We start from the raw sequence: 13,108 nt of genomic DNA, 5'->3' as shown, positions 1-13,108 counted from the left end.
ACTCATTAGGATTCCTTTCAGTCATAAATCAATAAGCATTTTTACAATTTCTTTTTCCCAACTTTTAAAGATTTTAGGAACAATTCAGAAGTGTGGCATCTCAATGGAGGATCTGGAAATCTGTCTTATCAAGAAATTTCTGGCAAACTGAGTATTGCCAAAATTGGCATTTATGAACAAGTTGCTGAAATACATCGTCCCATACAGAAAAATGTTTATGTTTCAGAAAATTTTCATTATCTTACAAGAAGTGATATGATGTATGTAGACAAGATGTGTTTTCCTGATGAAAAAGTAGCACCATGTCCAGAAGTTGAAGAAAAATATCTTCAGAGAACATTAGGTGAATTACCAAGGCAGGATATTTAAATGTGATAATTATGTTTGGTTTTGAGTCTTAAAGAAGACTACCAAGTTCACTAAATGGTTGATGTATCAAGTATTTCAATTCAGATATAATTTAAACCATTAAAAGTAAACATTTCATTAAAAAATGTTAAGGCCACAGTATCCTCGGACTTAAAATATTTATGTAACAATATGAAGAAAAGATGAGAAAAACCAAAAAGTATTAAGGAGAATAAATATTAATTTTGTTGCTCTAACACAAACAATATATTGTAACATAATCATGAAATGAAATTAAATGACTGAGTATTTTAACTGCTTAAATTTTAAATTATATGTATATTGTTAGTTTTTTTGTACTATTAAAATCAATTTGTTTTTACTTGTTACAATTTTACTAATATCAAGTAACTTTTCTTATTTTAAAAATAATTGTAACTGTTTATATCTTATATTAAACAGACTCAAGTAATGGGAGTTTGAATTCTGAGCATACTAAGGAACAACTGAATAATTGTCATGGTTATGGCAAATCTCAAGCTGGCCCAGATTTCTTAGATGGAGGTTCCCAGATATGCCAGCAAGAAAAAGATGTTGTTTGTAATGAGGATTTGCTTAAGTCACAAGACAGGTATGTTAAATCCTTGCTCCTTTTTTTTTTTTTTAATGTTGGTTGGTCTTTTTTGCCAGTTGAAATCCCTCCATCCACCCTTCTCTTAATTAGTTTTGTACAGCACAATGATAAAAGCTAGACTTTTTAAAATCTATTTGGCACTGAAACATGGAATTCAAAAATGACGTGTTAGTCAAGGATTGATGTATCAACTTTTTTTTTTTTTTTTAAAAACACACGTGATAGTACTACTACACTACTATTTTGATGAACAAAGTCTACTGTATATGCCGACTGTGCTACTTCAGTTGTCTAGGTATATAGACACTCAGATGTCACCACTGCATTGTCATATTTGGGCCCAAGCGTTTTATTGAAGGAGACCCTGCTGATTGTATTAAGTATAAATCAGGACTACATTTGCATTAATATATATCAAAGAATGTTGACCACAATAAGCCCTAAACATTTAAATTAATTAGTTAACCTATATTTCAGTGTAACTTTTATTAAAGTTCAATTATTGTATTTTAAAAGTGTGCCATCAGGAGCAAACTGGTGAGATTTTAAAAAATGAAATCATTTAATGGAGTACACAAAAAAAAAAATTACAAATCAGTAGCAAAATTATTTTTAACAAACTGGAGTATTTCAGCTACAGTATGCAGCCAGAAAGATAACTGCTTTTGTTACACATGGAATGAGAATGAGAAAAAGAATTGTTTTCAATCTGTCTGACTTAGAGAAAAATGCTTTGCAAGGATATTTGTGATTGACCAAAGTTGATAGTTTATATGAGGCACCATGCCTATTTCCAGGTTTCACAAAAAGTCTAGTATTAGAAAATATATTGGAAGAAAAGTGAATTGCTTTGTCTATGCATTGTGTTTGTTTCAGTGTGCAATTAAGCTCTTCCTATAAGCATTAGTCAGCAAATCAACGTGATAAAAGTTCGAAGCAGTGACAACAGTGTGCCTACTGGTGCCTGCACACACACAGACAAGGAAGAGCTGTCTTCCTGAGACAAAAATACAGTAAATAACCACCATCAAAGAGAAATTGCATAGTGTCGTAGGTAGAGCAGTCAAATTTACACAACTGTGGCATTTCTGAACAATTATAACTGATAATAGACAGGCGGGTGGAATGAATTAGCCCTTCTGTGGGGTCCCTCGCCTTTTAAAGAAAAACATCTGAGGACTCTCCTCTTCAGCGGATGCCTATACCCAATATGCTTATTAATGTGGTTTTGATTTGGGGTTGTGTAATGGAATTAGGCAATGATCTTAGTTTTGCATTGGATTGCAGTTCAGTTTTGGCAATGAAGTGCAAGTATGTATATCAAATATCAGTGTGTCCTCTTGTCCATTCTTAAAATAATATGAGATGTCTTGCACATAATTTCTGGACAAATGTTGAGGCCAAATATCCGGGTTTCACATTTGAACAGGGTAGGTTACCATTCAAAGAGTGGGCATGTGAGTCTTCTGTTGTAGATTTGTACATGACAATAATTAACTTTTTGGTTTCTTTTGGCATGTAATTATCAGAAAGGGTTAAGTTCAGAAAGGTTAATGTTTGACATCTCTCACAATAATGATTAGAACAACTCTATATATGCTCACAACTGTCTGTGGTCTTAGACTCTTTTTGCTATGCGTGGTATTACAAAAAGGAATACTGTGTTTACTTAAGATCATATAACATTTTACATAGAGTAATATCGGTGGGGTACATTTTGAACAATGCAGAAATTTACCACAGTAAAGTTTTTGTGGGTTTCATTAACTGTTCTATGCATTCTCTCTCTCCGCAATATTCCTCCACATAATCTCACTTTTCTTGGGTGCTGCTTTGTCACTCCTCGTTTGTCAGATGTATTGATAATCTTATTGCACTTCACCAACAACTCTTGTGCTGCTCGCCTGAAACTTATTCTCTCTGTTTCTCAGACTTGTAATCTGTGGTTGATTGACTTTTCATTGCTTGACTCATAAGTGTTGTAAATTTTGTAGTGAATGCACATAAATCTGGATCAATTTATCTGAGATTATGTGAGCAGATTGAAATCTGATGTTCTGAAACAGGCTAATCTGATGGCCTGAAATCACGCCATAGGAAGCTGGAATTCGTTCTAATGTCAAGGATTGTCTAATCTGGACAAACACTTGATTTTGTTCCTGGACATATGGCATAGGGCATTGGATTTTGTGGTTGATTGAGGGGCAGCATATGGGTTTATTTCACATTTTTACTGCTTCGCATTTTGAGATATTGATACATATCTTTTTGTCTTTGTTAAATTAAAAAAAGTTATCACAAAATAAGATTTTGTATGTTTATGTGTATACATATGTATATTGTAAATAAAATACTGTTTTTTTTGTAGCAGAAAAACACTTGTATTAAGTAGTTTATAATTAGCAAAGAAAAATAATGAATATATAGAATGTTTTATGTTTTCCCTGAAATTTTTATTTTATGATCAATAGATTTTTTTATTATAAGACCTAATACCACATAAGAATATGACTTCAGCTGCTGTATGCTTAATTTTACATTATTGCATATGTGAATTATGTATCTATACGATCTGTTAGAGAATCATGGAAAAACGTTATTATTTCTGGTATAGCTTAACTTAGAATATAGGCTAATAAAATTTTAGATTTGTTTGTCTATGAAAAAATAAAAACAGAGACTGCCTCATTGAAATTTCCTGTTATCAGCTGAAATAATGCTAAATTGACAGCAGTATATATCTGCTAGATAGCAACAAGTCAATAGTATCTTTTATTAGAAATTGCTTGGAAGGAGTGACTCTTTACTTAGAACCTATTTATATTATATATCTTATTGTTTTATACATTTATATATACTGTACATATAAAGTTGAATTTGTTTCTGTCTGTCTTTCGAGCATCACATGAAAACCACTCCAGAAATGTCTTTTAAATTTTGCAGTTATTTTCATTATAGTCTAAAGAAAGTGCTGTAATAGTCCAACGCTAATTATAGGCTGTTAAAAATTTTTAACATTTTTTACATAAAAATTATATTAAAAAAAACTAAAAAACCTCAATAAATGTTGCCTTTTTGTTGAATCTGTATACCTTTTAACCTCAATATCTCTAAAACACAATTGAATACTGATGTGATTGTATTTCAAAAGAATTTGAAACGATATTGTAGCAAAAAAATGCCAGTATTACATGCTTATGTCGACTGCAATACTTATTCAGAATTTTTAACTATTTAAGCATGCTGAAAAAAATGAGATTTTTACATTTGCTACTGAGTAACTCTAATGGTTGAACTTATTAAGGGCAAATAATAATCAACACATTTGTAATAAGATTATTCCTTGAGGTGAATTAACGAAAGGTTTTTAAGATGGCAAGTAAGAGGGGATGGACACTTTGTGGGTATCCATCTAGAGTGTTGCTCAACGAGACGAAGAGTGTGTGTGCCACATGACCCTCATTTGTCTCTCAGTGGTTGAATATCTTATATATATATATATATATATTATGACTGTGGCACATTCTCCATGCTCTATGACATTTCAATATTCTTACTGAACTGTTGAGATAACAATCACTGCTATTCTATGAAATGTTCTTTATGGCAAAATTATCTCTATTTCTCTAAATCTTACACTTTATTTCAAAGTAAAATTTCACATGTTCAGAACAACTATGTGCTAAATAAAAAAATTGTCCTTCTGCTATTTAGGAAGTCAAAAGTGTCAGATCTGCATTTTATTTATTTTATGCATGCAACATATGTTTTGTCACTCTTCTTGGTGTAGTCAGGTAGAACAGTTAATATATCTCAAAATGTTAAACTAAGTGTGTTTTATAAATGTAAAATCTATTGAAGGAACATTTAAAGCAAGAAGACAAGTGTATATGAAGGTATGTATCTTTTACAGGTTTTTCTTACAATAAATATTGTTGCTGTTTTCATAAGCCCTATCAAGACACTACAAGGATATAAATATAAAGGTATATTTACAGCTCTGTAGCATTTAACTAATGTCTAAAAGCATAACATTAATATTGTATCATTGATTTTTTTTTAAATCCATTTTTGTGTCGTACAAAATCATTTTATGGTCTACCCTTCATTTAACTTTAGCTAGAAGAAATAAAATAGTCAAGATGAATATCCTTCCTAAGCTTCTCTTTCTATTTCAAAAAATTCCAAAATATATCAATAAATACTTTTTTAAGAAATTAGATTCAACCATAACCTCATTTATTTGGAATTCAAAACATCCTTTTATCCAAAAGGTGACCGTACAAAGACCTAAGGAAGAAAGTGGCATGGCTTAACCTAACTTTCAATTTTATTACTGTGTGGTGCATATACAAACTATAAAAACCTGTACATTGACACACATAGGCGAGCAAACACAAGCTTGGTCCACAATAGAAATAAAGTCTTGCAGTACTTGTTTATATTCCTTACTCTGTACCCCAATAAGCACAAGTCATTGCCGATATACTAACAACACAATAGTGCTTCACTCACTCAGAAAATGGAACCAATGTAGGAAGCATTTTATGATAGAGAAGCTTTTATTTGTGGCACATCTGCACGAGAACCACCTTTTTCCACCCTCTCAAATATATGCAGTTTTTAATGTCTGGAAAACATCCGGTATTAAATCACTTAGAGTTCTGTACATAGACAATGTCTTTGCATCCTACGAACAATTATACTCCATGTTTAACTTTCCAGCAACACATTTCTTTCACTACCTTCAAATTAGAAACTTTGTTAAACAAAACCTACCCAATTTACCTCGCCTCCCACCTGCCTATATACTGGAAGATATATTGATCAGTCTTGAGGACTCAAACAGCATTTCTTTAATATATAAAAACATTTTAATGTCGCTTCCTTTCAAAGATCCCAGAGAACAGTGGGAAAAGGATCTCTCACTCAACATCTCAGAAAAGGAATGTAAGGTAGCAATGCACAGAATTCACTCGAGCTCCATATGCGTAAAGCATACAATTATTCAATTTAAATTTATATATCGACCGCATCTCTCTCGTTTAAAATTTTCCAAATTGGTTCTTGGGCAAGATCCAACCTGCGAACGTTGCAATCAAGTTCCAGCCTCACTGGGCCACATGTTTTGGGCCTGCGCCAAATTAACATCACTTTGGACAAAAAATCTTTAAATGTCTTTCAGGCAGCCTTGGTGTCATAATCCCTCCTAATCCACTAAAAGCTGTGCTTGGTGTACATCCAGATGGGCTTAAAGTGGAGAAGGACGAACAAACTGTAATTGCCTTTACTACACTATCGACATGTGGAGTTATCTTGCTTAACTGGAAGAATCCTAACTCCCCTCTTTTATGTCCGTGGATAACTGATGTTCTATATTATCTAAAATTGGAAAAAATCAAATTCACACTTGGAAGATCTGAACAAAACCTTTTCAAAACTTGGCAGGATCTGATAAATTATATTTCAGAATAAGAATTTAAATTGAGGAAGTGAATTCTCTGCCCTCTTTTTCTATTCTATCAATTTTTCTTCATTTATTTTACATATTTTTACAACAGTATTATTGAAGTGCTACTTTGCTGACCTAGCTCTCTTTCTCATGGATGGGGGTCGAATTGTTTCAAATCAGTTTTGTTAAATTTGACTTGCATGTGTGTAATATTTTTTGATTTTAATAAAATAAACTATATAAAAAATAATCATATTTATTATTAAATAAGTTATTCATGATCAAGTGAATATATGATGTGTGAGTGTGTTCACCTGCGATGGACTAGCGCCCTATCCAGTGGATTGTTCCTGCCTTGTTTGCCGGAATAGGCTCCAGTCTCCTAAAACCCTACTCGGGATTAAGTGGCTTATAAAATGGTATGGTATTCATGCCTATAATTAATGTTTGATTTACATGGCTTTTATTTTGAAGCCTTATTCATTCATTATGATGCTTATTGTTACATCCTTCATATTTCTGGTAAACAACGCACACAAAGAAGGAAGTAGCTGTATTTTCAATATATGGTAGATGGGAAGAATTCAGAATCTGAGTAACACAGGGTTTAGGTAAGAAAATGGATATCAGGGGTTAGTAGGACTTGGTGCTATAGTGGTGAACTCGTATAAAGCATGATAAATATGTGGTAATATGGTGCTATTTTGATTTCAGGTTTCTTTAAATACTTGTTACATTTCTACACATTTTCAGTGTATGTTAGGATGATAAAGGACCAGAAGCAAATTGAAGTACTTCCAGACTATAACATCCTGTCATGTTCATTTGTTATGTCTTATGATTATAGTAGCAAATATTCATATTTTCCTAATTTAATAAGGAAACTCAGAAGTTAGTTGTTTTTCCTTTATTAGGCCCATTAATCCTGGAATTGGGATGAAAATGCAGTCATTTGAAGAGATGCTGGAAGAACAGTTAAAGCTAGAAGAAGAAAGACTTAAGTGTACAGAACCAGTAAAGGTCAGTTTTCTTTGATCCTTTTGCTTTGTTCATTTTTTGAATTAGTTGAATTTATGAAAGTGAATTTATAAATGTGTTGTAGTTTATGACCATTTATACAGATTCTTTTTTAATTTATTTAGCTGTTGCTTTAGAATTGAATCACCTGTGTGCTTTTACCTTTGGTAAATAGTGTGCCAATGATGTTTTGTGAACACAAAATGGAGCTTTGCTATTATGTGATGTTCGCTGTGTTGTACAGTTGAATAGTACAGTTTTTAATCCAGAGCTAGTTATACCTGCTATAATATAAACAAAAGGCTGAAATGAGCAATTGTTCATTTAGCTTTCCAAGTTCATTCATGCAAATGGTTAAATGCTAGAAATCTGTGGCTAATACAATATTATGTTAATTTGAATTTCTGTTCTGACTTTTTTCCTTCTTTAAAATATGCCTATGTGTGTACACTCGCGTGTGTACATTATGTATGTACGTATGTATATGTTCTTGCTGCCACATTTAGAAAAGGATAATAAAATGCCATGGTGAAATGCAAAGTAAAAGTAAAACTGATTAAATTAAGCTACACTGCAGAGTGAGTTTTTTTTTTTTTTTTGCCACATGTTTAATTGTTTTGGACATCTGATGCTTTTGTTTCTGCTGTTATGCTTTGGGATTACTATATTTTGGATTTAGTGAAAAGTCAAGCACAGTGACACCTTTTATTGGCTAACTAAAAAGATTACAATATGCAAGCTTTCGAGGCAACTCAGACACCTTCTTCAGGCAAAGTATTCACAAGGTATTCTGCTTGTCTTAAGCAAACTTTTTTTTTGCTTGCGGGCTTTCTTGTGCATCATCTTTAGAAGAGGCTTCCTTCTGGGATGACAGCCATGCAGACCAATTTGATGCAGTGTGCGCCATATGGTCTGAGCACTGACAGGCTGACCCCCCAAACCTCTGCAGCAATGCTGGCAGCACTCGTACGTCTATTTTCAAAAGACAACCGTTATGGTCTTGGGCAACAATTCTTTTTTTCAGATCCTCAGAGTTCTTTGCCATGAGGTGCCATGTTTAACTTCCAGAGACCAGTATGAGAGGGTGTGAGAGCGATAACACGCCTTCTCCTCATTCACACCTGAGACCTTGTAACACTACCGGGGAGGGAAAATGGTTAATTGGGGACAATTTGGACTTTTTTCACTTAGGGGTGTACTCACTTTTTTTGGCAGCGGTTTAGACATTAATGGCTGTGTGTTATTTTGAGGGGACAGCACTATTTACACTACTATACAAGCTGTACACTGACTACATTACATTGTATCAAAGTGTCATATCTTCAATGTTGTCCCATGAAAAGATATAATAAAATATTTACAAAAATGTGAGGGGTGTACTCACTTTTGTGAGATACTGTAGCTCCACCATCTCTCCATTTCGAGTTCTACTAAAATCCTTTTACAAATACAACTCTGTATACTTGCTTTACACTGAACCTTTAATTCCCAGTTTCTCAGCAATTTCTCCTCTTGTACTAAAGTTCACATCTCCTAACTGTAAAGAACAGTGAGTTGTTCACTAGAATAAGTCTTGGCTTATGCTTCTGAATGGAAAGAAGGTGTGTACAGAAGCTATAGTTCCCCAAGAGCAATCTTGCTATTCCCTGATTTCAAGTGCAGTTGTTTAAAGTGAATAGTGAGGTACATTTAAGTTCTAGCATTTCTCAGACTAGTTTCTGGCAAACCTTTTTGTCAGTTCTTGCCCTTGTGTAATTGTGTAGCTAGCATGCATTTGCTTTTTTCTATATCAACAAAAGCATTTTTCTCTTCGTGCCAGGCTGTGATCAGGCCATGATATCCCTCTCAACTGCATACAGCATTTCATTACATCATTCTATTCACAATGGTTCAAAAGGAATTTGTATTGCATTTGTTTCTCAACTTTTTTTTCAATGAAGTGGGCAAATGACCCCAACACTCACATGGTGCCACATCTTCCTCTTAGATTTTTTTTTTTTTTATTTACTCCCATAACTTTTTCTCTGTTCAGGACCTCCCATCATAATCCATTCAGGCACTACTTTGCCATGCCCCTGACAGCATCTTATGTTCACCTTTTTTTCTGGAAAGTCCAGTTCTTCCTTCCTCCTCTTCCTGTTCATTTCTCAGGTCGGCCAAATTGTGCAGTCAATTTTGGATGGTTGATTCATGCATTTTGATGATAGCTGAGGTAAGATTTTTCCTGGAAATACCTTGATCCTATCCTTGGGTTCTTGAAAAACTCTTCAAGGCATATTTTAGTCAGCATTGATCCTGAATTTAAAGAGACTACCTGTCTTAGATAGATTACCATTGGGTTGAAATTTTTGCATTCATAGCTGATCTTTCACACAGTAGAGTGATTCATTACATAATACTCGTAAATGGCTTTAAAACTCTTCCCAGACCATCTGAGCTCAATTGCTGAAACCAAACAACATCATAGGTTTCTGTTATTCAAATAAGGTGAAGCCCTCCATAATACTGGGTAACGGCTTTCTGATCATTTGCAGTTGTTTGGATGTACCTGATTCTAATTTTAGGCATTTGATAAATTTATGAAGGTAGGGCTATACTAACATTTTGTGTACAATACTGTTGATTTAAATAATACAAATAAATGAATAATTAATTTGTTTCAATGTTGTTTTTTATTAGAAATATGATAAATATGTCAAATACTTACTAAATATCCTTTTGTCCAAAAACAAATCTTTTCATGTGGTGCATTTGCTTTGACATGACACTGTACATTATGAAAAGCTAGGGTCTTCTTCACGAAAAAGTCAATTAATTAAAGGTAAAATATTTGGCTAAAATATGCAGGGTGAAGGCAGGTTAACATTTCATGATTAAATTGCAATATACATTAATTAGCTAGTATTTGTAATTTGCAGTTAACTTTAATTGTAATATATCTTTGCTATACTATATCTAGACAAAGTAGTCCCATATTTAATTGCTCTTTTTATTTTTCAGATGTCTGCTAAAGCTGAAGTTAAAGGCAACACTAAAAGACCATTTCTGAAGCGTGGGGAAGGTTTAGCAAGATTCACAAGCCGTAGTTTTCCAGTTAAACCACCTTGTAAGGAAACACAACCTATTAACGCTGAAAAGGTTGCACAGGCAAAATCTGTATCAAAGATAAACAAGCCACAAGTACAGCGCAAAACATCTGTGCTAAAGAAAAAAAATCTCTCTGGTAAAGATATTGGACTGCAAAAAAAGGCAGATACTCACAGTCTCTGCAAAATGAACCATATACAAGAGACTAACAGTTTTGGGCACCAAAGTGGAGAAAACACTGCTGAAGTTCCACCCAAACTGTTAACTGAACCAAAAATACAAGTAAAACCTGTGGAAAAAACACTAGTGAAACCATTTCCTGTAAAAGCTAATTGGAGTAGTGAGGAGGTTTCTAAAGTTAGTGATTCTATAAGTGCTAAAATGCATTCATCTGCTAGTTTAAACCCAATGACTTATGAAAGAAATAAACAGTACAGCATTTCGAGAACTGCAAGAAATGTTCCACCATCTGGACAGGAGTATTCATTTGATTTATCCTTTCAAAAGAAGATTGAAAAGTGGGATGAAGAAAAAGAAAAAGAGAATCTTGAATTGAATGAATTTGAGCTGTTGGAGCAAGCTGCAGATGAAATATCCTTTTCAAGCAACTCCTCTTTCATGCAAAAGGTATTGCATTTGGATGTGCAGGGCCAGACAGGGCATAGATTGTCTTCTACACCCATTAAGACCTTAAAACAACATCAGCAAACTGCCAAAATCAGCCCATTTACAAGAGATGGAAAAGTGCAGACTTTATCCCAAATAATACAAGAAACCCTAGACTGCAAAAGAACACATGTAGCCAGCAACAAGGCTATTATTTTAAATTGCATTTCAAAAAAAAGTGCAAGCTTTACAAATGACCAAGAAGGAGCAAATAGGTGTTCTGAATCTTGTCAGGATATTTCAGATTCAGAGGTGGAGGATGATGATACAGCTTTGCAACCCTGCATAAGTCAAGGAGTATTGACATCTGAGATTACTCCATGTCAACATATCAACCTCTATGATAAAACCGCTTACCAAGATCACACCAAAGAGAGTGAAGATGAAAGTGATGGTGTGCATGTGGATGAGGTTGGATATACAAGTGATGAATCGACTGTTATTGAAAAGAAATGTAAACTACAGCCAGGCAATATAGATCCCTTGACCTTTGATGATGATGATACCTGGAATGATCTGGAGGTGTTTGACAAACATGGTCATCTAGAAACTGCTGGGAATGATGAAGTTGTTGATCGCTTGCATATTCATTGTACTGCAATTGACCGAACTGTAGCAAATAAAGAGATGAAAAGAAAGGTGGCAAATGGAAAGACTGGTGACCGCAAATCAGGAGATACTTTTCTTGATAACAGAATAGAACAGCAGCCAGCCTCAGAATTAATGGTGAAGCTTTTTCCATCTCTGAAGCCTAAGAACAAGCCTGCAGTAGTTCAAAATACTGTGACCAGCACAGAATCCCAGCAAAGTCCAGGTTAGAAAGAATGTTTTTATAAATACACTACTGTATCATAATGTAATAAAATCTGAGAAATGATGGTGAAGACTTTTCCTGGCTACAAAGTCCGGTATATAATTGAAATGTTTGTATAGTGTGCATATTTCAAATTCAGAGTACCTTATCTTTTAATACATTTAATGAATACCTAAAATTTGAATAAGGTAGTAAAAACATGATACATCCATTGTTATTGTGCCTATAATTTTTTAAATATGTTTTTAAAGTGATGGACCATTTGAACCCACTAGTGGCACTGTTATAAAATTTACAAATGTATACAACCTGGCTATCTACAGTGGGTATAGTAAAGAATCACCTCCTTTGAAATATTCCCATTTTGTTTGCTTTACAGCCTTAAATGAAAACACACAAACCAAAATTTTTTCCAGCTTTACTTACTCAATGCAATCTATAACATCCAAGTGAAAGATATCACAGCTGCAGTTCAGAAGAATTTTAAAAAATAAAAAAGAAGAAATACTGAGATTAATAAAGGATTACCCCCCTCCTAAACTCACTCAGGGGTAAGTAACCGCCATTTCCATTGTAGACCATGGATATTGACTTCAACCTGTGATCAACTGTAATCCGTGTGATTAGTGGAGCATTTGCTTGCTGGGTAGCGCAACTGACAACAAACAACTGACTATGAGTGGCAAGTCACTTTCAAAAGATCTCAGGGATAGAGTTGTGGACAGACATAAGACAGGAGATGGATACAAAAAAATCTCAAAGGATTATTAATCCCAAGGAGCACAGTAAAGTCCATAATAAAGAAGTGGCAAGTGTTTGGTACTACTAGGACCCTCCCTGGATCCGGCCGTCCCTCAAAATAGGATGGAAGAGCAAGGAGGAAACTGGTAAGAGAGGCTACCAAGAGGCGAATGGCCACTTTGAAGGAGTTACAGGATTTTATGGCAAAGAATGGTCATTGTGTGCATGTGATTTTACAAGTGCTCCACAATTGTGGCTTGTTTGGGAGGGTCACAAGGAAATAGCCACTTCTCAAGAAAGGCTACATTAAGGCTTGCTTGAGCTTTGCCAGAATGCACCTTGAAGATTC

The 13,108-nt window shown here is 34.1% G+C and overlaps 1 protein-coding gene across 4 annotated transcripts in view; it reads left to right on the top strand.

Annotated features, from left to right (window-relative positions):
- cenpj (centromere protein J) overlaps window positions 1-13,108 on the top strand; it is a 40,200-nt gene that overhangs the window by 13,426 nt on the left and 13,666 nt on the right. For 2 of the 4 annotated variants that reach the window (XM_039743985.1, XM_039743984.1), the window contains exons 4-7: window positions 71-343; window positions 811-979; window positions 7,349-7,454; window positions 10,452-12,018. In XM_039743985.1, coding sequence (XP_039599919.1) covers window positions 71-343; window positions 811-979; window positions 7,349-7,454; window positions 10,452-12,018 — 2,115 coding nt within the window. The remainder of the gene's footprint in view (window positions 1-70; window positions 344-810; window positions 980-7,348; window positions 7,455-10,451; window positions 12,019-13,108) is intronic. The other 2 variants (XM_039743986.1, XM_039743987.1) reach the window with 2 other exon arrangements.

Source organism: Polypterus senegalus, chromosome 2 (assembly GCF_016835505.1).
Source record: "Polypterus senegalus isolate Bchr_013 chromosome 2, ASM1683550v1, whole genome shotgun sequence".
In the NCBI taxonomy this organism is placed as follows: Eukaryota; Metazoa; Chordata; class Cladistia; order Polypteriformes; family Polypteridae; genus Polypterus; species Polypterus senegalus.
The sequence above is the reverse complement of the archived record's forward strand: the minus strand, read 5'-3'. Positions and strand labels throughout refer to the sequence as shown.